At 40.7% G+C, this 26,411-nt stretch overlaps 1 protein-coding gene across 2 annotated transcripts; it reads right to left on the reverse strand.

The window, feature by feature from the left end:
• Positions 1 to 1,012: 1,012 nt before the first annotated feature.
• SFT2D1 (SFT2 domain containing 1) lies at positions 1,013 to 21,191 on the reverse strand. 2 transcript variants are annotated; one of them, XM_072856238.1, is made up of 9 exons: positions 20,943 to 21,191; positions 15,172 to 15,273; positions 14,574 to 14,660; positions 11,778 to 11,860; positions 8,746 to 8,827; positions 6,263 to 6,298; positions 5,429 to 5,487; positions 3,977 to 4,006; positions 1,013 to 1,713 (listed from the first exon to the last, which is right to left on the reverse strand). In XM_072856238.1, exons 2-9 carry the CDS (start codon positions 15,208 to 15,210, stop codon positions 1,674 to 1,676), a joined length of 456 nt encoding a protein of 151 aa, XP_072712339.1. In that variant the 5' UTR covers positions 15,211 to 15,273; positions 20,943 to 21,191; the 3' UTR covers positions 1,013 to 1,673. The 2 variants fall into 2 exon arrangements, with proteins under 2 accessions (XP_072712339.1, XP_072712338.1); XM_072856237.1 differs by lacking the exon at positions 15,172 to 15,273 and having other exon boundaries at positions 20,943 to 21,187.
• Positions 21,192 to 26,411: the final 5,220 nt, after the last annotated feature.

Raw genomic sequence — 26,411 nt, forward strand, 5'->3', positions numbered from 1 at the left:
AACAACCGCCTGGTCCTGAAGCACCAACGAGTGGGATGGGTTCTCCCCAGTGCCAGTTACAGTCAGTAGCAGCAACTGGGGAAGGGGCGGTGACAGTCATTTCCAGGATGACATCCATCACTACCTACACACATACTAGTTCATCCTCAATGCCAACTGAAAACTAAAAGGAACTAAAAATTCACTCAGGGGTCCACCAGCACCCGAGGGCTGCGATGGGCAGAGCTGCAGAGGCTGTCACTACACCACACGGTACTAATGAGCCCAAGAGCCTGCTGCAGGGTCAGGACTACCTGATCCCCTTGTCACCAGCAGGAAGGATGCCTCACTGGCAATTGATTGTTACTAATGAGTTAAAAGGTGTGGCTTGGTTGGCAATTTAGCTGCAAAATTGTGCAGTCATCCTTTATACAGCTTCCCCAAATGATGTTGCTATTTTGTGCAACATACACCGAGATCTAGCAGGAACGTACTGCAATTCATCTCTTTAGCGTGAACCCTGAATAGTTAAAGACAGGGGGTTTTCCCCTTCCTGACACTGCAGCTCACATCTTTTCAAATCCATTCCTTCTTCTATTTGTGGATTAGCAGAAAAAAGAGAATCCAAAACAACTGGGGTTTAGACCACAGGTAATCAAGCACATCCAACCTGTGCTAAAAAGAACCTCCTGTAATATATCATCAGCCATCAAACATTAAGGTTTTAACTTTGGTCCTGAATAACCGAATAGCACTTAGTTGCAAAAAAATAGAGAAGAGAACATCTTGGTGAAGCCAGGCAAAGTACCAGAGCACTTCACTCCAATGTGTTATCAGTTTAAGTCAGAATGAAGAGTTTGTCTAAATACTAACATGAAGAAGCTTTGAAGTCACTTGTGCAAATCTAATAACCAAATTTGGATATAGTCATATACTTATCCCACTTTTAAAATATATTTTCATATTTATTCAAGTGTAATACTGAAATTTTCAGCCCTCTATTGCAGATTCCTAAATAAAAAATAGTTTAGGCTCCTTTAAAAGTAATTTATTTCACAAATATCATTTATACATTATTAGCCATAAGTTCTTTTAGTAAAAAGTATTTAAGTATGAAAGGAAAAATCATTTAAAATATAGCTTTTTAATAAAATCCAACAAGCTTTAAACAGACCTGTCGCATATTCTCATTAAGCTTTTTCCATAAGGCACATGTATAGACATTTCAAAGGAGCATATAACTTACCAAATCTTTACAATGTTTATAAACCTCTGTCTTTGGAAAAGCATACACTGAATAATATACAAACATAAATGGCACATTGCAAATTTTAGACAGAACTGTAAATTAAATCTTTACGTATACTACCCAGATCTTAGTGGCCTGCCTCCACTGGGGAATAAACTGTGTAACTGGATGCAAGGTAGTTTTAAGACTACTCTGCACAAGTTATTTAAGTGTACTTTTTTGTTAAAAAAAGCTTAAAAGTTCCAGGGTAAACACAAACAGTTCACCCAACTTATTTTTAAAACTGTTTTCAGTAAAAATTATTTAATCCCCCAAATGCAAAAGGCAAGGAAAATACTAAATTGTTACTGGGTATTTCATGAGTGGAAAAGTATAGTTTTCCGAGCAAAATTCACAGAGGAATAAAAGTTGCCTTTTAAAGCATACAGTGGTTCCTGGTTTTAATTTACCCTAGACAGGACGAGAAGCATTTAATCACAGCATCCCTTTAAAAAGAAAAAAAGTGTCAGTTAAGATATTTGTTATTTTCTTTACATAAATATCAACCATTATGTATTTAAAATTAAAAATATTACATAAACTAAAAGAAAAAATCAATAGTTTATCAAATGCGGGATCTTAACAGCCATCATTACGTTGAGTACATCTACAGGACCAGCTAAAGCAAAGGCTCAAGCCCATCCTGAAGCTGAGGTCTGCCTGTATTGTCTAAGTCTTCCACACTGTTTACACTCAAGCGCATGCTAAACTGCAGACACAGTGTTAAAAATTGTTCTGCAGCACACTTGGTGGCCTAGCAAAGGTCAAAGCCTTATTTCACACAGGCTGGCCAGTGAGGGCAGGGCTGAGGAGCATGCCAAATCCAGACAATCAGCAAAGCACAGGTGCTTTGAGTGCAAGCCACATTGGAGTTAGACCATCATGCTGCAGGAAAAAAAAGCACAGGCTGAAGCGTTTGAAGTGCATGTCCTAACAGTGCAGGATGAAGAGCTGGCACAGCCTTCAGGTTTGAAAGATGTGAAGGGGTCTATTTCTTTAACTGACAACAAGCAAACTGTTTTGTGACTCTTCTACTTAGATCACTCACTTTAGTCTCCTTTATTTTTCCTTTTCTCAAAAATGTAACAACTTGGTAAGGAGTGGAATTTGTATGCTGTAGTTAGTCAATTTGAAAAATGAAGAAAAATACTATTATGATTCCTTAAAAGTCATTGTATGTATGAGTTTTGGTGGTTGTTGTTTTGGGGTTTGGTTTTTTGCCATGCCAGCAGGAGAGCCACCATTAATTGAAAAGAAAAAAAAAACCAAACCATGAACAAGTAAATTGTTGTTAAGTGTAAACCTTTAACAGAATTAAATCAAGCAATGACAATTTTGTTGAAATCAAGATAAATACATACTTCAAACAAATTACATAATACTGTTCACTGGCGCTTAACATGGTTTAGATCACTATTTCCGTAAGAAAGGCAGCCTATACAATAAATTTATGATAGCATTCCATATAAGCAAATAACTCAATAATCCCTAAATAAATCACTGTACTACTAAAAGCAGTTCTTCAGTTCTTTGACTCATAAAATCTAATAGACAAATAAAACCAAAGAAATTAAGTGATGCATATCACCTAATGTTTTTCTGACCAGAACTTAAAGTACCGTCAGTAGGGAAGAAAAGACCAGTGACTAGTAGCTCAACTTGTTTTCTGTGCAGAGCAGAACAATTAAAAAAAAAAAAAGAGGAAAAAAAAAAGAAAAAAAAAGAATGACCCTACTGAGACTGTCACGTGGCCACAGGAACTGCAGGAATTCAGAATACTACTTTTTACTGGGCTAGCTTGAGATGTCAGAAATAGTAAGATGACAATTTGAAGCCTGAGTTCAGTTAAAGTATTTAATCCGTTGTAATTATCCACTACCATCTTTAAAAAAAAAGTATATAAGGCTTAATCCTCCCTAGATCAAATCTGAAGCTTTAAAAAAAAAAATCCATAGTACAGAGTTGTTGGCAAAGTTACAGAAATACTACAGGAAGATATCAGATGAAAGGGATAGACAATACTTTGTATTCTTTTTTTTCCCCACTTTCACTACAGAAAACCTCATTAAGTAATGTATAGACATGGAAGCACTTTATTTTCTTAAAAAACACACTGCTGAAAGACCAAACTGCATTTTATGTGAAACATAGAAAAAAATATATTCTTCAGTTTGTTTACTTGCATGTGGTTTCACTGTGTTTGGCCAGCTTTTGTCCCCTTTTTGTACAAGCAAGAGTGAAATGGAAGAGAGAAGCTTGCCAAAATGAAAATTAATATGAAGCATTGCCTTTGCCTCTCCTAAAAATGATGGAAGAACTCAGAAGTAGACTTAGCAGCTGAAACTATGCTTGCTTGTTTGCTTTTAACTAAGACCTCAGATCCATAAGTTATCTTTCATGCAAGTACTGGAAAAGTCACTATTGCATCAACGCATTTTTAAATCACTGGAGAATTTAAACAAAAACCTCAATTTATTTTCAGTGCTGTTAAATTTCATTCTAGTTTTCAAAGAGAATTATTATGCACTTTACTTGTATTTAAAGCTTACATTAAGCATTACTTTGAGTTCAGCTATGTAATTTTCTAAAAATTAAAAGGAAAGGGAAGAGATTATGTTTTTTCACATACTGAATTTATGGACTTTTTCCCCCTCCCTAGCATAAAGATAACTGACTTTTGTTAAGATGGAAGTAATTATGCAGACTCACCTTGCAAAAGGAATATATGACAGACTATACCTAAAAAAAAAAGAGGAAAAAAGTATATTTGGCAGTGTTCATGTCTCTCCTAGAACCCAGTTATTTCACTTTAGTCCAGCATTAATAAAGCAACTTGTTGTAACAAAACTTTAAACAAGGTTACTTACTGAATTTAATGCTTACCTGAGAAAAGAAGACACGCTTGGACAAGAACTAAACATACTACCAAGGATTTCCTGGTTTACTTTTTCCTTTTTTTTTTTTTAAATATAGTTTGTAACTTCTATTGCACATAAACTTAAAAAAGCAGATTTATTATCACCAGTTCCAATAGGAGTGGAGATTTCTGGGAAAACTGTGTTCTTCAAGATGACAGAGACAACTTTTTCCAGTTTAAAATACAATATACATTACTATGCAAATATATACCTAATCATATTATTTATGTAACTCTAAATACAGATATATGCTGTAGTGTGAATAGTATGCCACAACTGTGAGACTCAAACAGCTGATAATTCTATTATCCTCTGAAACTTGCTTCTCACAAGCCTCCAGGCTATGTTTTGTTCTCATGCCCGACCTGATCAAGTTCTAGGACACGTAAATGTAAAGCTGTCTGCTGTAAACACGTAGAACGTAGTTTGAGTTAGCAATGTTGCCTCTATCTAGTTTCAAGCATTTGCCTGGGCCCAGAGCGATGCCCAACAGTCCCTATCCTGAACAATTGGTTATTTGTCCTCAGATCCAAGCTCAGTATAGACACTGTGCATTCAGGGCAAGTTCAAACAAGAACTGTGGTCACCTTGTATCGCCTAAGAGTTAGTACCAAGTAATTCACCTGGGACAAGGAGATCAAGTACGTTCAGCTGTATCTCCATGGAGAAAGCAGTAACTTCCAAAACTTCTGCCAGGCTTGCAAGCATTCACCTAACTGTGCTCACACATTCCCAAGCCTAGCCCTTAAGTGCATCTGGATGGTCATTATAATACCTGCTGCACTAAATTTACCCTCTCACATCCACCCACTCTTTACCCAGTGCCACTGAATATTCTTGGTGCAGGGCACACCCTATGAAAATGTTATTTAGTTTCTTCCACCACTTCAAAAATGAAAATTTAGTTAGAACACAAAAAAGAGGGAGATAATCAAAAGCAGGGCATATGAATATACAGTTACTTTCACAACAGGGAAAAGGCATGAGAAATTTTTTACACATATATTCCTTTCATAATGCCTCAAATAAGTTCACACATTGCAGAATATACTTAATTACCATTTTTGCAAGACGACTGCATATAGATTTTGCTGAAGTTACACAGCCTAGCTTAGAAAAACAGATCGAGGCTAGCATTTGGGCACACTTACATTACGCATATATATATATATATATATAGGTTTATAATCATGTGGGTGTAGGGGCAGGGAGAAGAAATTAAAATTAATTTTAAGAATCTTACCAGGTCATTGCCAAGAACTGCAATATGCAGAATAACATCGCCAAACCTTTTTTGTTCCACTAAGTAAAAATAAAGCAAACATTGCAAGTTAGTTCATTTTGCACCAGTCTATACTGTAAACAATTGCAACAGCCTGTTCAGCCAAAAATTTAGTTAAGTGACGATGCCTAAATTTCCTTGTCTTAACTTAATTTGCTACTCCTTTCCACTCTAACAACTTTTAATTCATTTTATCTGTCACTCCATTAGCATCGTGCTATGAAAACCTTCTCTAGCTTTGAAAACACTTAACGGCATCAATGCTAACACTTTCACTTTCATTCATGATACTGTACTTCTGCCAATATGGAATTTCACTTCTGCTACATATTTACTTCTATGGAACATAACTACAGCCAGTTTTTCAGTCCAAGATGCCTGAAGGTACTTGTTCTGTGTCTCTTCCTTTGTCTTAATCCATTTAGTATTCTGTACCTGTTGTTTCTAAAGACCACTACATATTCTCTGATATTCTCTGACATAAGTACACATCACTAAGATGAAAGTATATTTTAACTTGCTTTTCTTAATTCTTAATTCCAGAGGTCTGCAGACTGAACCTGATGCTCTAGATTTTGTATTCTCATCTACATCACATGCAGGTGGAAGGGTGCACTTGCTTTGTAGCCAGCAGGCTCATCACTCCACCTAAACTCAACTGCAGTTGAAAACAAAAATACCACACACACAAGCTCATTTTTCCTCTACAACTGAACTGTATGTTAAACCTGTAATATAATTAATAAACTAACTAAGCTAGATTGCTCTTTAGAGGGACGAAGTCTTCTCACTTACCCAGAATACAGCACACAGAGTCAATACTAGGCAAAGCTGGGGAGAGATGACAGGAGAGGAAAAAAAAGAAAAGAATGAATACTCAAATACACAACAAAGCAAATACAGTAACTGTTTTCATGTTTTCAATGGGTAATCAGCATTTTCAGAATTGACTCATGAAACAAGCAGAGCCAAAGGCTGTCACACAGCAACTATATGCTGTACTCCATGTAAAGTGGTGTTTTCCAAAGCACAGGATGGTGTGCTCCATGGCCAGAAGGGCTGGGACAAGTCTTAGAAGAAAGAGGAGGCAGGAACTGACTTCAGGAATTGGGAAGCGTATAATCAGGTCTGTGTAGCCGTATGTGTTAGGTCTATTAAGAGGTAGGCTTAGATGATAAAGCTAGCTTGAAAGCAACCAAGTAGTCTGGGAACTATTATTCTATTATTTCAGTACATAGTATCATTTTGGATCTAGTATTCATAACATCAACATCTGAAAAGAAAGGTATGTGCATCACTATGAACTACCCATTATTTATAATTGTGAATGGGTGTTCATTATTATGAACACCCATTCACAATTAAGGTATTTGGCAAACACAGGCTCTGCTTCTTCTGCCAGTGTTTTTCATCACCTAACATTAATGAAGAGCCCACTAGGGAGCAGCTGCTTCATACAGTGAAAAAACTCCCATGAAGCTTTATTCTAGCTACTTACACACCTTTGATGGAACATTACAATGATATGGTTTACTATGCCCAACTAATCACACCATTTGTGCAAGCATCACTTCCAACTTCTCCACTAAATCTCACCTGGCTCCCTCCAATTTGTCATTACACATGGTAGAAAACAGAACAAAACTAAATTATTTTTCACTGAAAAAAATTTGTTGGCATTTTATTGAAAGAAATAAAAATAACAGACTCTTGAAATTTTCCAAACGTATTTGTGACTCCTGAGCTGCCTACAATTCTAGCTTTGTGTTAGGATGGGGAAGAAAACAGTCAACCACATCAAAAAGTTTCCTAAACTTTAGAAGTTTACCAGTTCTTCTCTGTATTACTGAAATTTTCCATCCTAACAGTTTTAACTCTCATCCAATGTTCCTGTTCCCCATTAGATGAAACCTTTTATTCTGCCTTTTCCTAACCTTGCTGGTAGCTTCTTTGCACACATAGGTAGGTCTATGATGTTTTTTCTACTCTCTGTTCTCTTTCCATTTCCCTGATGTGTCTTGTTTCTACAGCTTTGAAAGCAAGTTATTTTCTTTGTCACCATGTCTGAATGCAGTGGATGATAGGGTAACAGAGCAAATAATTTTTGTGCTGGCTGTTTTAGTGTCTGGCTTAGGCCCTCAGCTTGACCAGAAAAAGCCCACAGCTGTAAAGCGTTGGAGAATTCATGCTCAGCAAACAGACACTCTAGACAATTGGAGATATTCCTGGATGTTTTTACTGCAGACCTATGAAACATAACTTCCCTAGGACTTGTAACTCAGTACGATTTGGAAGAGATGGCAAGTCGTCATCTCTTTAACAAGGTTCGGAGTCCAAGCAAGGATCAAGTCACTTCTCCAAAAGATATGGGCAAATGTGAGCTTCTCAAATGAGATTATAACTTCTTTTTTTCATGTGAATGTGTGACAGAAAGAATATACAACCCATATGACAGCCATCCAGAAAGAATTCATGAGGGTTTCTTATCCTCATCAGCTGTAATCAACCAGAAAAGAAAGCTATATGATAGGGAGAATAGGACAGCCAACTGCATTTCAAAAATAAAAGTTGAAACAAATCAGGAGGAACAAGAGAGAAAATAAGTACAAAACAGAGAAGCAGCAAGGGCAGAAACTTGTTTTTAACTACCTAATACAGAGTTTTGGGATAGGAATTCTGAGATTGGGGACGGGGCTGTTTTTTCCATCCTCCTGGAAGAAGAAATGATGGTCATGGAAGTAAAGGAGCCAAGGACCTCACAATGGAGAAGTGTGAACCTGAACATGTGGCTTCCTGGACTTTGGGGGAGAGAAATTAATTTTCTCCATTGCTTTGAAAGTGCTGAACCACTAAGCTATACAAACAGAACTGCAGCCAACAAACAACTGTCAAGCTAGACTTGGTGACCGCTGATTTTTCACAGTAGCTGAAAAGTCTCTCTCTAGTCTGGTTTTTGAAGAAATTGTTTTAGAAAACAAATTTAAAATAATCAACCTAATATTAGCATTTAGTAAGAAATATTTAGTAAAGAACATTTTACTCCAAATGATTAATGTAAAAAAAACCCCAACAAAACAAACATAAACAACAAAACCACAAGCTCATAGAAAGGAGTTAGATAATCTTTATGATATACAGAGCTAATCAGCTTGACTACTATTTCTCAGTACAGAGAAGAGTTAGACTGAGAAATAACCTCTCTTTAGTAAAGCCTCAGATTTAGCTTTGAGGCTAAAGGAAAACTTTTTAGCAAAAGGAAGTAAAGACAGTATATTTACCAACATCACAACTGTAGCTATTAATCTTTTTGGCTCAAACATTGCTTTCAATTGCTTCACGGGCCCCATCAGGAAACATGTACTAATAGGAGGGAAAAAACAAAACAAATGGTAAATCACTTTCAAATAAATCTTTGCAAAAGACAATAGGTAATTAACCAGTTTACCAACAGTTAGATGAGTACAAAGGCTTTAAAAAAGGCATTTCAGTGTTTAGCAACAGAGACCCACTAGAATGAAAGGTGAAATACCCCATGAATTTAGTCCTGGAAACAGCTTATGTATTGAGTCACCCTTGGTCATGAAATTCTTTCCAAAACATTACCAGTTATAGCAGATGGTTATCAAATTGAAGTCTACTGGATTTAATGTTGAGGCTGTTCTAAGAACTGACTGGCCAAAATAATGCAAAGAATACAAAGACCAAACTTCCGTAGAATATTGCTGTTTAACAATAAACTTCTTACCCAGGCAGTGAGCAAGTAGCTACAATCAATATTACAGGGAAGCTCTAATTCTTTGCCCAAACTCAGCAAGCAAAAAAAGAAGGAAAAAACACACCTTAGTAGTTTCTATTAAATCCTCCTGCTTTCTTCTACTCTGTAGTTAACTTAAAGGAAGAATGAAAACCATCAGCAATGCTATGCTGTACCTGTTCTTGCAAAGAAATGTGATGTGAACCAAGAATTCACAACTGTAGGCGTAATTATCTGGCTTCAAATATTCTGAGATGAGTCTCTTCCTTCCCTGTCACTGAAGCCATTCTGCTTTGTAGAAAATATTTAGTGAGAGAGTGAGAATGCCTGTAACCTTGTGGTGGTCTGAATGCTTTACTACAGAGTAGGAAACCTAGTTTAATTTTTTTCTAGTTAATATTTATTTATATGAAATGAAACAATCAGTAGCAGGGAAGAGTTTGGTAGAGTTCCCTCCTGAAAGCAGTCATAAGCCTGGTGAAGCATGCATCTTCTAAGATAGAAGAAATATGGGAATCCATGTCCCAAGCAGTAAACTGAACCCATGAACCCAGATGTTCCCCTACCAGCAACTTTGTGTATATATCCCCTTCTCTTCACTTTGTTTTTCTGCTTTAAGTTGCATAGACAGACCTCAAAGGTCCATATTAAATGGAAAAAAAAAATGTTTTCTCAATTCAAGAGAAAAAATATTTTAAATTCACTGCAATCCAAACTAACTTTTTGTCAATATTTTTTAATCTTGGCTGCTGGGCCGTAAAATTAAATTAAGAAAAAAAAAAAGAGACCTGAAGAACTAGAATAAAAAATTAGTTAGCTAGTGGAAGGACAGGGATGATGAAAATATGGTGGTAAAAATGAGGGAGGTTCAGGCCACATAAAATAGGCAGAAAAAATATAGAAAGCAAAATGCATTGATGCTAGCCTGATTAGCATTGAAGGTCAGACATCACAAGATCTTCTCCAGAGATAGGAGAGAATCCATAGGGAGCAGAAAAGCTGGAAAAAATCTAGAGGTCCTCCACTTAGACAGGATATTTCTTATATACAACACATTCTGTAGAAGATACACCCATCATCCCAGAGAATAATCAAATAAGTGTCATTGTTTTCATGTTTGTGGCTAGAAAATCACAGTAAAAACAGGCTAGACAGGACTATTTAGTAAGAGTGGTAACCGCTTTTGTTTTAAATACAGACTTGCAAACAAGCCTGAAAAAGCTTAAATCTCCTTGTCAATTCGGGACTTTATTGTAATTTCCTACCATTCTTAGAACACAGTTGCCTGTTGTTTCTATCTAGAAGGACTACTGAAGGGGAAGGGGGCCTCTTTTTACTTCTAATTTTAGTTGGAGTCCAGGCTAAAGTTTTTCAGCATTCTCCTAAAAGAAATACCAGTTGTGAAAGCTTTCCTCTTAGTTCACTGACAATTAGACTTGATTAGTACCAAGTTTCTAAAATGCTAATTTAATTTGAAGCAGTGAAAACACACCCAAAATACTAGGTAAGAAAAAAAACAACCAAAAAAACAACAACAAAGAATAAAAAATCACATAAGGGAGAGAAAGGGAAATGCTCAGTTTTGCCTACCTCCAGTATTAATTTTGTCTTGTTTTAGTATGAGATGGAATAGTTATACAAATGAGCCTCAATTCCAGTATAAACATTTTTGTCCCCTAACAAATTTGTTGAGCAAAAGCAGTACACCATCACATTTCTCAAAGGTTAATATCACACTGCCGGAGTTTTAACAGATTACCAATACTTTGACTCAACAGTTTAGTGACTTGACTGAAGTCACAGAGTCCCTGAAGGTCAAGACCAGACTCCATGGGTTCTGAGTCTCATGACCATGCTTCAACTATGCTAAGATAGTAAGAAGGAGGACAAACAGAAACTGAAAATACTTTATTGACATTAAGTTGTTTCTTACATGTCTTTCAAACAGTGAAAGAAGAGATTTAGACCCTAGGAGGTCCTTTCTGCAAATCTGTGAAGACTAACTGCTATGGGGAACACTGCAAAGAACCAAGCATAGAGTTTAAAAATACACTGTGAACGATTTTTAGATTCTGCCTCACCTTAGAGTCAAAATGAGTATTTCCTGAACCTCTCCTTTTTCAAAGAGTTTTCCTAGAAACAGGATGATCTCTCTGTTCAAAGCAAAAAGCTCCTTCCAGTAACAAAGCATCCCCACAGTGGGCAGACTACCAGTTTGCCACTGAAACTGAGGTACCTCTGTACCTCTGGCAGAAGGGCTTAAAAAGTACAAAACAGCCACCAACTTGTTATTCATGCTTCAGATAGCAGTTGTGATGTGTCCACAGAACAATCACATAAGACATCACAATGGGGCTATAACAAGTAAATAACTGATATTCACTAATTATCGTAATCTTAAAACTGTAAGACAAACAAGATTTTATGCTATTAGCATTTCAATATGAAAACAATGTTGTTTATACACAACATAGACACCATTTTAGAGTAAAAGCAAATGGAAGTGTAGATGAAAAGGAGGGTACTTTTCTAATAACAATAATTAAGAAATCGTACCTGGCTAACGCAGCAATATTTCCCAGGGTGTAAAACACTGCAAAAAGTTTGATACCCTTTGGAAGCCATAGCAATGCTGTTCCCTATAAAAGATAGGTTATTTGTATGTTTGTAATTAGTTAATTCAATTTATTTAAATTTTATAGTCTATAAAGATATTTTCAGGCTATGAAGAGTGTCATTCTAACATATAGCAGCAAGGTATACTGTTCTCAGATTTGTAGTAGTCAACATTCAGCATACTTCCATTGCCACCTACTGGCAAAATAATGTATTGGTTTACTTTATTTCACAATATTTTTACAACTAGGCAATATTTATTTATATTGTTTATAACATTTATTTGTACTGTTTGTATTCTATCTATGACACTTTCAGTTTTGTTACAGTGCCCCACTATACCTCATACACCTCTGCACACAGAGGAAAGTGTCATAAAGCCACACTAATATCCACCATCTCCTTTCTCCTGAAATCAACCATCCGGCCTCACAGTCTAGATACACATTGAGGCTGAATAGAAATATTTTAGAACTCTTACTTCCAGAGACCTCTTATTTCCACTAAACATAGAAAAAAAATCCAAAGCCTTCTGCTGATCATAGTCCCTACGATGATCAGGGAGAAATATAGCCTAAACTAAAAACAAAGCATGTTTTTTTTGTTTTCTTGGGTTTTTAACTCTTTTTTTTTTTTTTAAGCTGTGATGTGGACACTCTGTCCTAAAAAAAAAAAGGGGGGGGCAAAAAAAGCAACTATATTCTACCCAATTGCAATTTCAGTGGAAATCTGTGGTGTCAGTTTGCACAGACCACAGTACAAGCAATCATGGAAAGCTGCAAGAGAAGAGTGTAATTGTATTCTACAAGTAAAGCCTACGGATACTTTGCAGAGACTAGACTAAAGAAAAAACACCACCTGCAATTCTGGCCAGCCAAGAACTTAATAAATATATCATGTTGCAGACATATGAGATCTAAAGATGAGGTACACACCTGTAAGGGATGACCTGAGCATTTCTTTGAGGGCCTCCCTAACACTGCAGCAAAAGGTCCATAATCTGAAGGAGAAGAAGGTGGAGTTGCCAGCTCTCAGCTTCATGTAGCAAAGCTTAGCTAGGGAGCTGCCTCCAAACTCTCCAAGATATGAGGTCCACAAACACACTAGCAGAGTTTTGACTCTTCTCTATCAAGCTCAAGATAACTCCAGGAAACTTTAGGAAACCGAGATCCTAAAGCCTTTTATTTGTTGTTTCATAGTTTCACACCATGTGATATAGAACAAGCACAAAGATTAACACTAAAAACATTGAAGCAAAAAGTGATGTTAACCTGTCCAGAAATAGGTGTTAAAGCACAAACGTGGTGTGTACTAAAATTTGTGATTATATTGGTTAAATACTACTTGCAAAAAAAAAAAAAAAGGAGGGGGAGGAGTCAACCAAATAATGCTTAAGCAACCCTAAAAAAGGGATATTCCAACCCAACCTTGAGCTCCCTCCCTAGAGCTTGCCCCTTCTCCAACATGAGCATCTGGCCAGAGTTTGTGTCACTGTACTCGGCATAGATATCAATATGAAGAATACCACTCTCCAGTTCCTTTACTGAACTGATTACCACTTAAATAAGACCTTTCATAGGTAAGACCAGCAATTGTTCTGGTTTACCTCTGGGTCTCAGGGAGTCTAACAAGTTTTGATAAAGAATCAGAAGCTTCCACCTGCAGGAGAACCCAGCAAGTGGCTATCTCTAAGTGAGTGCCTCAAACAATCAACAGGTTGCTCCTCCACAGCTGCTTCTTCCTGTCATTACTTAAGTGTCCTCAGTTTAAAAACTTTTCATGGTAAATAAAAGAGCAGCAGCAGTCATTTAAATAATGGCAAAACCAGAAACTAACGCACACAGGGCGAGTTTCTCCATCCTACTACCAGAATGCATTACAAGTCAAGACAATCTGCCTGACAGTCTCCACAAAAACTGCAAATGTCATCCACACACAGTAGCCAAAGGCTGCTGACTAGCTTACATCAAAAGTAACATGCTACTTCATAATGAAAAAAAAAGAAAAAAAAGAACGAAAAAACAAAAACAGCAGTCTGGATACTTCCCCAGGATTTTTCACCTGCTTCTGGGACTTTTCATGCAGATGAAGAACTGCTTTGTACTGCATGTTACCTGTGTCAGATTTTGACAGACCCAATCAATTAATAGATCTCAACTTTTAACTGCAGGCTTGAGTCTCCTGCCAAGACCTCATGTTCAAGAATGAACAAATGATTTGCTGACCGTGAGATCAATAGGAATGCAGCAGGTTTTGGAAGTGTCAACATGCTACCACAGTCATCACCTATTGATTTGTGAGTGTGACAGGTTACACTTGTGGTTTCTTCAGCCTTTAAAAACCTTTCAAGCTTCCCCCTCCTTTTCTCCTTTTATTGGAGAGAATGAAAATAAGATGGGTACACAGTAAATAACTGCAAAAGCTCTTTCCTAGCACACCACTCATAATCCAAATTAATATTTTGTCAGTGTTCAAACCTTTTAGTAAGAAATTTTATTACGCTACAATAAAAATGCTCTCTGCTGTGAATGGAAGAAAGATGATCAGAATCATAATTTACAGAACACCCCCTACATGCTAATTGTACATTTAATCTCCAGTTAAATTTATGCATACAAAATTTAGGATGCAGGATAAAGCAAACACAGAATCACATATAAAGTATGAATGCAAACGAGGTTCTCCCGTAGAACATTAATAAAGTACAGGGGAAAAAAACCCTCAAACTTTACTTACAAGAATAGAACACACAATGCCAGCAACAAAACATATGGCAAACCATTTGACTCGAGTACCAAAGCTGAGTGTTGAGGCATCAAGGACCTTAATAGGAGGAGAGGAAAAAAAAGGGTATTACAAACCCAGTTTTGAACAATCTAAAGGACATTTTTTTTCTTTACTATTGAAGTCCTTAATTCCAAACAAAATAATTTTTTAGACAGAAACAATTATTTTACCTTGCTTAACAGTTGTTTGCATATTAACTATTTCCATTTAAGAAATTATCTTAGCAATCTGGAAACATATTTCCAAAACAAACGAAAAAGACAAAACCCATTAAGGTATATCCTGGCACTCAAGCACTACTGCTGCACTTTCAAACAGACTTTCTTTTCACCATACAATTACAATTGAAAATTATCACAATTGTACCTAAAGCAGAATAATGAATGGACCTTCTAGCAATTTGCAGACAAACGTATCTATTTGTGCAGCACTCTATGTTCCTACAGACATTATTACCTTTTCCTGTTACTAGACAGAATTCATTATACATATTAGTACAAGTATCCACTGCAAGCATTATGATACCACTTCAATTACTGTTCCTTACAAGGTGAAGGTGCAGGCAGGCTAACACGGCTTGTCTCATCAGACAGCTAACTTGCTGAAAGGGGTCATTTTACTTCCTGCTTCTCCAGTGTGACTCCAGAACCTGTAAGATCCTTTAATGAGCTGAGCTAGCTGACACAACTCATGAAGCGGAAAAAGAACTAGTGTTCCTTCTATTCTGATGACTTAGTCCTATGGTAGACTAATGAGCCAAACCAGCTCAGCAAGATGTCAGAAAAGCCACAGGGCTGATATAAGGAAAGAGGAAGGGCCACACAGCTGGCAGAACAATCGCCCCTCTCAGCAGAAGTGAATGGTTAGATCTGCTCAGCTCATCTTCTCCACCCATGCTGTAAGAACAATGTATTTCAGCTTACTCCAGGTCACTAAAATTAAATATACTTTCTATTCTAAACTGGTCTATTAAGCAAAGTGTTGCTTCACTTTACGTAAGATGACTATAAAAAGCTAACTTTCCTGTTTGTTCAGATGACACAAGCAAACTTGCCCTTTTGTTATCTAGTCTACAGGTAACTTTCATTCCAGTATTATTAACCAAATACACAAGTTAGGGCTTCCCCAACCAATGAGTTTGATGTTTCTCCTACTCTTTTGAGAAATTTCTCTTTCAGGTAGTGGCAAGTGAATGAATGAAATTTGGTTACTGCTTAGAATGATTTTACATCTGTACAAATGAAGAATCCATACCTAGTTTAATAAAAAAGGGCCACATACAAGCACACATTTATGTGCTGTGATGAATCAGCATCTGAACATATGTCAAGAAGGAATAGCTTGGACTACTTTCTACTTATAAAAAAAATCACTAACCTTATTTAATCAAATTAAATACTTTGAATGTTTACTTAAGAAGGGGGATCAGAATACTAAAAATAATCTTTTACATTTGCATACTGTCTGAGCAGACACGGAGCTGGGATACAATATTGTTCTGAATTTTCCTTCCCCTTCCCTGTGTTCAGCAGTTAAGACAGAACTTCCCAAAGGTCAGAAGATGCAGCTTACCTTGTTAGGTCCAACTCTTTATCCTTATGTACGCATTAAAGAAATAGACAAAAACAGTAACTGAAAGATGGTTTAGTATTTGAAATAATATTTGATAGTCATATTCCTGAATGCCTATATATGTAAGAAGTACAGGAAGAGCTGATAGTACGTAACTGAAGATACCTATTTGAATCATACTTTTAGTTACACCTATTCATGCAACTAATCACATGTATATAAAAAAAAAAAAGAGTAAAAATCCTTTCCATCCCTGCTCAGAAATGAAGTGTGGATGGGCCAATACTATCAGTACACCCAACGCATGCATTTCAGATTGCCTAGAAAACAGGGAAAGGATGAAGGTAAATAGTTTCTTCAGGTGTATCAGGCATGTTGCTACCACTTACTTCTAGTCTTAATATCTGACCGTGTTCCTGAAAAAACTACCAGGAAATTTCATTTTTCATACAAATTTGAAAATAGCCTTATCTTCCTTTAAATCCCTAACAGTTATTAGGTGGAAAAAATACCAACACCATAAATAAGTGAACCACACAAAGGCTCGGAACAAAAAATGCCACAAGATTTAAAATATTATTTCAAAACTAGTTTAATAAATTTTATGGATTTAATTCTTAAAAACTTAGATTGGCAATACATGCACATGAACTGCAGGAAGATAAGCTGTGGCATGAGGGCTGCCAGAGCACCACAACATAGCACTCTCTGTAATAATAAAACTAAATAAATTAATTGGCATTAAAATGAAGGCTGATCCTCCAGCCATTCCTGATGCCATCACCATTTATGTTATCAAGCTGAACCTAATGCAATGTTTGAAATCCTGAAACTGGAGATCTGGTAATGCATTTTCTTAGTCCCTGATACCTAATACTTTTTAGGTTTCATGGAAGCAATGGAACGGGTTACCTTTCCGAGATGTCTGTTTCACCCCTGTAGTGAAGCACCTTGCTGCAGAAGTTGAGTAACAGGTGCACAGTTCAACTGCTTAAACCACAGACTTCAGCTTGTGCTAAAATGCCAGGCTACAATCTGTAAAAGTTGAGGACCCGACACAGTGCCTGCCTATTCTGCCGTATGTGCTGCAGGAGCAGTCATTTCTCTAACAGGGGCTGTGAGACACCCTGAAGTAACAACTTAGTTTCTTACACCTACACTCAGAGACTATGAACCAGAACCCTAAGAAAAAGTTAGTAAGTCTAAGCTGCTTGTGGAACAAAAGCAGGAAACAACGTAAGGGTGATAAGGACTTTTTTTATTGTCTGACATAAGCCGTACAGCTAATCCTACATTTCAGATAAAAAGAGCTGGCATTACACTCTACAATATTTGCATTAGCAGCAGCTTTTACTTCAAAGACTGACAAAATTGCCATGCAAATTCCACATCAGGGGAAAGATTCATATGGAGAACTGTGCAGTGATGGTGGCAAGGGAATTCCTGTAAAACATACCCTTCTTGCTATAGTGCTTATCAGCTTGTTTCTAAGCAATAAAAAGGAAAAAAAAAAAAAGAGATCAACAAATAGAAACCCTTAGTTTCCCACAGCTAAGCTTTAATGCCAAACTCCTGGGCAAGAAGCAAAGATTTTTATTCACAGGATATTCCAAGAAAATATTACATCAAAGAAATGACCAAAACATCCAGAAATCAAGAGGAAACTAAGTGGAAACTAGAATCCGGAAGGCAGACTTCCTGAAACATAAGGAACGGTCTTGCAATAGTCTAAGACACAAGTTGCAAGTGACAGATAACAGTGTCTTTACTGAATAGCTTGCTATGGATACCCAGCAAATCATATGAATGTTAATCTGCAAGACTGCCTTTGTTCAAAAACATTTCTTGTGGTTTTGAACATCTACCTAGGCTCCCCCCATACATTAATTATCTTATAAAAGTTTTCCATGTGGGCAAGCAAAAAAATAGGAGCACTTTCTTTTACAGGTTTTAAGAAAGATTCTAGAATTTAACAATTACATCTTTTCTTGATAGTAAATTACAAATACGGAAGTAATGGAGAAAGCTCAACTTCAAAGAAATGTGGAGTACATTTGCAGAATTGACTTCCTAAGTGATACTTCAAAAAATATTTAGAGATATATTATGATCTTTCCCTAATAGGCTGATATGTATTTTTGTCAACACTTTAGAGTAAAATATAATAAATGTAAATATCTGGTCTATTCCTCCTTGCTAAAACCTTGTTGAATGCTTTAAGCAGTTGTCAACTGACAACTGTCATGAAACTACAGCCAGGAAACAAGCCAATGTGTCAGACTGATTTTATATTAGTTTTAGTGTTGATAAAACTAAACGGCATAATGCTGCCCTGACAACATCATTACACTGGTACATTTACAGTTTAGTATTGATTTTTTGGTAATAAATTCCTTTAAGTCCTTTTTTTTAAAAAAATATTTAGAATAATTGATCTAATTGCAGCAAGAAGCGGCAGTTGGTCACCTGAAGAGTTTAGAAAGTACAGAAAGACTTCATTGAATCATCACACAATTGTCTCACTATACACTTTTCTTCTGCTTTACTTAACAGGAATTACTGTTGACTTCACCGTAATGGTTCTGCAAAAATCAAGGAGCACAATACAGAGACATCTATGAACATAAACCATATGATGGCTATTACACAACTATCAGCTATTCCAAAGAGAGAGCCATTGTTTTTAACCAAACACATGACTCAGTTCCAGAAAGGGCATCTAAAACAGTTGAGGATTTTACACACAAAATGCATAACCTTGTATTTTATTTTACAACCTTACCTCTTAAAAAGTGCTCTTCCCTGCATGGGTGCACATACTTTTTTGCTCTATTACATACACTTTAAAAATAGTCAACACCATTCAGCTGTAAAGCTATAGCTTTAGTGAGTGTCACATGTGAATTTCCTCACTAAAAAGAGGCTTGATTCCCAGTGTTCTAGAAATACATTGCTACTTTGAGAGAAACCTACAATAGAGACATTGCCTAACCTAAACACTTGCGTTTTCCTTCAGTGGGTATTTATTTACTTTAAAGAAGATCTTTCTGGTTCATCTTCTCAGCATGAAGCTCCTTTGCAGTACGCTAAAGGCATATTTATATGTTTTCTTCTGTCATGTACTGGATAGGCTTTAAATATGGGCAGATTTTTCCTATTTAGAGTCTTCTCCAGCTGTAACAACATCACTACATGCAATAATCAAATCATATATAGCTTAGTTACTGACATTTAACAAATGATACATTCTTAGTTCAGTTCTCTCCTTCTCAGGATATACACCTCAAATATAAAATTATTAAATACTTAGGCATTTATCTATTGATTGCTGCCTTAAAACAAACATCACAGCATCAAGTAAAGGAGAACTCTATGTCACTATCATGTGTCTCATGTGAAATGTGCCTGGGGATGGCAGATGAATTAACTCTCTTGGAATTGAACTAAGGTTAACAGAAATTTAAGTATTTCTTTGATGATAAGATCAGAAGGTGAAGCATCCCTCCCAAATGCTCCCAGCCAGCTTTGGTGTGAAAGGGCACAGATGCTACACTGCTTCCAGAATCAATCAGGTATGGATACAATTTAGCTGCTTTACTGCGGCAAAGAGGCCAAGTCCATAAAACCTGACCACCAGCAGCAACTCAGTGCAAAGAGAAGTGAAGCACGTCAGCAGCAAGCTGCTGGAGCTAATATTATGCCATAGAGACCAATTATACTGAGCCTGTGCTGGTTCACCAGGGTTTATTAGCTGTAGCTCAGATCCAGGCTGCTCTATGTTCCGGCTTCCTCCACCGTGCTCCAGCATCCTGTAGCACATATCAAGATACTCCATGATGTGGGGGCACTTTGACCTGCAGTCACACCAATTAAAAGGGAGCTGATGGTATACATCATTCTTAATAAGCATGCTCAGCTTTGCTTCAACCTAGAAGTGAAGTCTCAGAAATGTATGGTGTTCAAACGCAGCAAAAAAAAAAGTAACTGACAATGAGGAAGATAGCAGGCAAGAAATAGAAAGGTGAAATTGTACTTGAGCAGTATGAGGCAAAAAAAGGAACGTCAGCACAATATACACAAACAATCTCTGTCTAGAGAAAGTCTTTCATAGCATTTGCAAATTCAGGGGCATAAAGAAATGGAGAAGCAGTTTAGAAAGAAAAACTATCGTTTAACTGATCATCAAGTACCAAGGCCATGTAGGAGGAAAAATACACACAAGACAAGGGGACCCTTTCATCTTGAAGCAAGACGTGGAAAATAAAACCAAAGGGCCCCAAACCACCAACACAACAAAGACCTGCTCCGCACACCGAAAATTCGCCAAAACTCTTACTCCCGGGCAGGGCCTGGTGCCCACAAACCTCGTCCTTCGGCCCACGCAGCAAACCTTCCTCTCTCCTTTGCCTCCCCGTCTCTCCCGCTTACTGGCAGGGACGGGCACGCAGGCGGACACCGCGGGCTGCGGCTGTGCGTGCACAGGCCGGGCAGGGGGGAAGTGCGGGAACACGGCGGCGCCTGAGGCCGCGGACACCGGTGCGGGCCTGGGGCAGGGAGGCTTCAGCGGCCCCGGGGCAGGGAGGCTTCAGCAGCCCCCCGTCACGGCGCCGGCGACACTCAGCCCCCCGCGTGGCCGCGGGAGAGGGGGCGCCGGCCCGCGAGCCGCAGCTCGGCGGCCGTTAGCGGCAGCCACCAGGCCGCCCGTGCGGGGAGGGGGAAGAAGAACAGGTCCTCGCCGGGCGGTACCTGCGCCGTCAGTCCCTGCTCCTCGTCGTCCTGCCCGGTCAGCACCCGCCGCAGCTTCTCCATGCCGTCGCTGGGGCAGGACCAGGCCGCGCCGCACCGGAGGGGAGGGGAGGGGACAGGACGGGACGGGACCGCACCACACCGCACTCCCCTGCCGGGCCGCTGGCCCAACCGGAAGCGACAGACCCACAAGCTTCGCCCCCTGGCGAGCGCGGCCCCGCACCACGCTCGGCTTCCCGCGGGGCGGGGCGGGGCGGCGGGCAGAGCGGCGGTTGGGCGCCAGGCGGCGGCGAGGTCCCGCGCCTGCGCACTTGGGCGGCGGTTGGGCGGAGCTGCCGTGACGGGGCGGCGGCGGCGGCGGCCGCCGCCTCTCTGGGGACGCTTCCCGGCTGCTTCTGCGGGCAGTCCCTGTGGGGTGTCCCGCCGCTCCGTGTCACGCAGGTGGGGGCGATGTGGGCGCCTGTACAGGCCTCGCTGGAGGCGCTGGGGAGGCAGAAGGGCTTTTTCAGCGGGCCTCGGCTTCGTCGCTCGCTGCGGAATTGGCTTATTCCGATACGCACAGAACCCGTGATTTGCATGAGCTGAGTAGTCCGAATTCGCAGTTCAGTGAAGCCTTCTGTGTAGATACAGAATGGCAACACCATGATTATACACGGCCCAGCTAGAACCGCGGTCAGGGCGCGACGGCGCTGCAGAGGGCAGGGGCCTGGGGTGCTGGCAGGCTCGCCTGTCCGGAGGGAGGCCGCCTCACCCCCAGAGCACAAGCGCTGTATTGAGCGGCAGGGCCTGTCTCTGCTTTTCCCTTGGTTGTGCTAAGGAAACGGTGCAGGTGGGCCGAGCATGTGGTCATCCAGCTACCAGACAGCAGGCACGCTGCAAACACTGATGCAGACAGCCTCGGCGCTCCTTGAATTAGGGGTGCCTGTTGTGCCGTGCGAGCAAGCCAGGTGCTTTTCCAGCTATGAATGGGTGAGGCAGAGAGAAATGGGATTACCTATAAAGGCCTTCTTCAATGAGTAAATGTAACGCATATATTAATGCAGAGATTTCCAGTAGGGCTCTGTGTTGTCTGTTAACCTCTGCCACTGGGAGAGGGGGTGTGGTGGAGGCCATCACGCTGCCCCTGTGTCCTGGCTGCTTTGCCTGCTTGTTCCCAGCAGCACTCCAGCCACCATCCCCTCTGTTCAAGCACGGTCACTCTGCGTGAGTCTTCCCTGTCCTGCTCTGTTCAGACACTGACCCCCTGTATGCCTTTTGGGGCCATTCCTGCGTCTTGGCATGTGGCTCCGCTGTGTGACCGGCCCTCAGACAAGCACCACAGCTCTGGCCTGAGTGGTTTGCAGAGGGAGCAAGGCTGGCAGCTGGGGGAAAAGGAGCCAGTGGGTGTGCCCTGCCTGCTGCTTGGCTGTGAAGTGACAGCAGGCACCAGGGTGTGGTGGGGCCCGAGAGGAAGATGAATGATAAGGGCTGTGGGAGTGAAACTTGGTAAGAGCCAGGGCAGCAGAGCCCCTGATGAGGTCCTTCAGGACAGAAACCTTCCCCTCCCTCTCTCCCCTCTGTGAGAGGAGAGCTCCCACCCTGTTCCCCTCCCCCCCCACACTTCTCTCAGGAACAGTTTCCCACATGCCTTGTACATCGGCTTTTGGGTGAAACACTTGCACACAAGCTGCACCTTTCCAGCTTTATGACAGGCCATCAGCATCTCAGGAAACTTTAGGTCAAGGCCAAAATTCTGAATGGGAGAAACACCTGCAGACATGGCTGTGTGAAAATAGTCAAACAACAGCAAAATGTCCCCCCCTGAGCTGGTCAGCATGGCCTGTACCTTGCAAGGACCTGAGCAGGGAGGAGAGTAAGGGAAAAACATGACTGTGACAGCTCTGAACAGGGGAGGAGAAATGAGGAAAGGAGGGGGCAAAAATAATCCTCCCGGTACCTGGCATGCCCAGTGGCCCCATGCCCACAGCTGCCAGGAGAAAGGAAGAGGCCCAGCTGGTCATGGCATCCTGTCTGGAGCTTGCTGCCACCTGCTTGGCTTGGGTGCCTTGGGTGCTTTGCAGTTGACAAGGGCAGGAGGTGGTGAGGGGAGGTCCTTGGTGACCTCCTCCTCCTCTGCAGCTGGCTCAAAGGTGTCAACATGGGAGTGTCATTTGGTGGTGGCTCTGAAGGAAACTGGTTGCCAGCAGGAGCTGCTGTTCCCAATCCTCTCCCCGCTACTCCAGACCAAGAGCTGCTTCCTGGAGGATCCTGCTAGTGACTACATTGATTGGGTCCCCCCTCTCTCCTGCCTCCCCAGGGCCTCCCTTCTTCATTAGAAGACCCTGTGGAAGAGAGGAAAGAATGCCTGCCTGTCCCAGAGAGAGCAGCCAAGGCAGTCTGTGGCTTACAGCTGCCCTCCCATGCCCCCAGATTCCTGATGACACAGTTTTCTGCAGCATGGTGGGAGTACTAGGACAGACACATCCCTGCCTTCACTTCTGCCTGCGAGGAACAGGGGCAGTGAAGCTTTGAAGAATTTGGCCCACCAGGGCCTGGTAGGCTACATGCATACAGCTCGAACCCCAGGAAGCTCTCTCTCCCTATGGCCTGTTGACTTCTGCAGTAGCAGAATAGCCAGAAGCACAAGGCATTTGGATATGGGGGGCAAGGAGCAGAGCTGGCATTATCTGGCGGGAGCAGAAAGTAGCTTTGTTGGTTTTGCACTGAATGGAGATGGAGGGAGAACCTCCTGATGCTTCAGGCGCCTCTGGAGGTGGTCAGTGAGACCTTTTAAGTCCAGCATCCAGCATACTTTGCATCGTGCATCATGGTTGCATGATGCTAAGAGTTTTGTTTGCTTCACTGCTATTCGCTTGGGCAGACGGATGGCAAAAATTACCCACAGTTTACTTTTATTAGTTCCTCTGTTCCACAGAAATGTTGTAGGCTCATGCTACCACTGAAAATGGTGGTATGACAACAAATGTGTCAGAGCATGGCAGTCTCTTCCACACCTCCTCCCAAGCAACACACAGCCGGCAGCTGAAATCTTTGGGCTCCCCACTAAAACCAAAACTGTGCAAGCCGTTCTGTACCTCCATAGCCTTCCCACAAAGCCCCAACTCAAGTGACTGTTCAGTTGACTGCTCAAGTTGCCATGTTTGATCTTCAAGGTGATGGTGCATGGCCAGGGGAAGCCTCATGAGCAGGATCTCCGTCCCCTCCCACTCACTGAAGCAGCTGAGGGAGAGCTATCATCATGCGCCTTTTCATGCATGTGGAGGGGAGACAGGGAGCAGAAAAGTGTGTTATCCTGAATGACCGCTGCATTGGCGGCTCACTGCCTTCAGTTTCCAATATGCCCTCATGACCTGCTGATGGCTTCCAGAATATTTGTATGTGCCACACCATTGCCGAATCATCAGCCCTAACCCACTGTGTTTGGGGAGGAGAAAGGACTGTGCAGCAGAAGCTCCATGCAGAGGCCGTGGGAGGCTGTGCATAAGGTGTGCAGTTAACCAAGAGCTGGGACCCTAGTCCCTCACATGGGGCAGACTCTGGGTATGCGCTCTCTGCCTTCACTAGCTGCTACATACCACAGTTCCCCAGGGAATGTTTTTTTAAAGACCTAACAGTCTTTGTGGTAGTACCAGTGACGTACATCACCTCTCTATAGCTCTAAGACCAATGCAACAAGCCTCACACACCTCTTCTTCCCCAGCTTGCCTCCCTCATGCATCTATAGAAAGGCAGTACCTTTCTGTTCAAGTTGGACACTGAAGTGCTAATACCAGGAATTACTGAGGTAGGCTGTGGTGGGGAGCAGGCCAGACCGGTGTCTCTGGTTGTGCCTTCGCAAAAGTCTTCTGCAAGGTCCAGGCATGGGGATCTGGTGTGATGCCAGAGAGCATGTTCTCCTCCGGACTTGCCCTCATGGCAATCCCAGGACTCAAGAGATGTCCAAGCAGGCATTAGATCCCACCTGATGATCTGTTCAAGACCTTAGTAACAGGGGCACATCTCCTGTGCTACCTCCAATGAGCAGTTGTTGGGTTTTCAAAATCACAGCTGCCTTCTTCAAGGCTTTAATTTTAATTTCTTTTATTAAATTTAACTAGATGCAGCCAAAAAATTAAGCCCAAAATTTAGAGCAATTTTCTGGATTGCTACAGTCCATAGAGAGAGTGGCACTTTCAGGGAGCAGTTCTTCTTATCTAAGGCAGTTATTTTAGTAAGGGAGAGATTGCCTTCTGCTCTCTGGTGACTGTGGAGGAAGCACGGATGACTAGGTCAGACCAGACACCTAAGTTTCAGTCTGATGAATTAGGGTGATGAACTTCACCATTACCTCCTTTAATTTAAATATAGTCAGAACCAGCCTTTATATATAATTTCTATTTACTTTTACAAAAATCTATGTAGAATGAGCATGATAGGACTGCTACTTTAAGCAATGGAAAGATAGGAGATTAGGTCCAAAAAGCCCAGAAGTAGCCGCCAGAATTGATGGCACTGAAGTATTGCCAATGATGTGCTACAAACACATCTTAATTCGAAAGCATATCTGAGAGCAAAACATAAAAAACAAGAAAAAAGAAGTTCTCTCTGGTTTTTTTGCCTCCCAATTTATAGATAGATACAGACAGATACAGACAATTTAAATCTGGGTCTGCCCTTCTGGTCTGCATTACTTTATGCAGGAGTGTTTGGCTCTGCCTTGGATTACTGGTGGCTTTCTGGTCATACAGGGAATACAGGCATGTAAGCACCTGGCAGAGAGCAAGCCGAAGCTGTGTTTTTGTTCCTGTGTGAACAAGCGCACGGTCTCACCACTGTAAAGCAGAGAAGAGCAGTGCAAACCTGGGCTGCCTGAGCCCTGGGCAGTGCTGGGGGCTGGCTTGCATCCTACCGCTCCCCCCTCCTTCCAGCTGGCTGCTGCCTGGGCTGCACTGCCCGGCTGGCACCCACAGCTGTTTCACTCCTGAATGAGGCAAAGGGTTTTGTTTGCTTCCCTGCTATTTTCTTAAGCAGAAGGTCGGCATAGTCACCCCAAACTTATTTTTCCTAGTTTCTCTGCTCAACAGAAATTCTTAATTCTCTGCACTATCATGAATACTGTGAGACAGTCATTACCTTGCCATGAAAAACAGGCAACTCAGAAGGCCTATGTTGTTCAGTATTTCTGTGCTGATGAATTTTGGCTGATAAGGCAGTAGGATCAAAAATTGTTCTGCTTTTCTAGAAAGCTCAAATTCTTTTTCTGAACACAAGTCAAAATAGCTGGTACAAAATATCATTTTGCCTGTAGCTGACAAACATATCACATTAGGAGCTAACTTCTGTTTTCATGATAAGGGTGTTAACGGATTTGCAAGCCCCAGTTTATTTCTCTATTCCTAAGATATGGTGTGGTCTGCTTACAAATTTCATTGATTTTTGACCTCACTAGTTGCATGTATCCACATCTAAATTTGAAGCTAGCTAGAAAAT

The sequence above is a fragment of the Ciconia boyciana genome, chromosome 3 (assembly GCF_034638445.1).
Source record: "Ciconia boyciana chromosome 3, ASM3463844v1, whole genome shotgun sequence".
Lineage (NCBI taxonomy): Eukaryota > Metazoa > Chordata > Aves > Ciconiiformes > Ciconiidae > Ciconia > Ciconia boyciana.

Coding starts and splice junctions, on each gene's coding strand:
- SFT2D1 (XM_072856237.1), bottom strand. CDS start 21,005: ATGGAGAAGCTGCGGCGGGTGCTGACCGGGCAGGACGACGAGGAGCAG. Junction 11,861..14,573: donor GCATTGTGTGTTCTATTCTT/GTAAGTAAAGTT, acceptor TATCTTTTATAG/GGAACAGCATTGCTATGGCT. Junction 4,007..5,428: donor CAGTTCTTGGCAATGACCTG/GTAAGATTCTTA, acceptor TTTTTTTTTTAG/GTATAGTCTGTCATATATTC.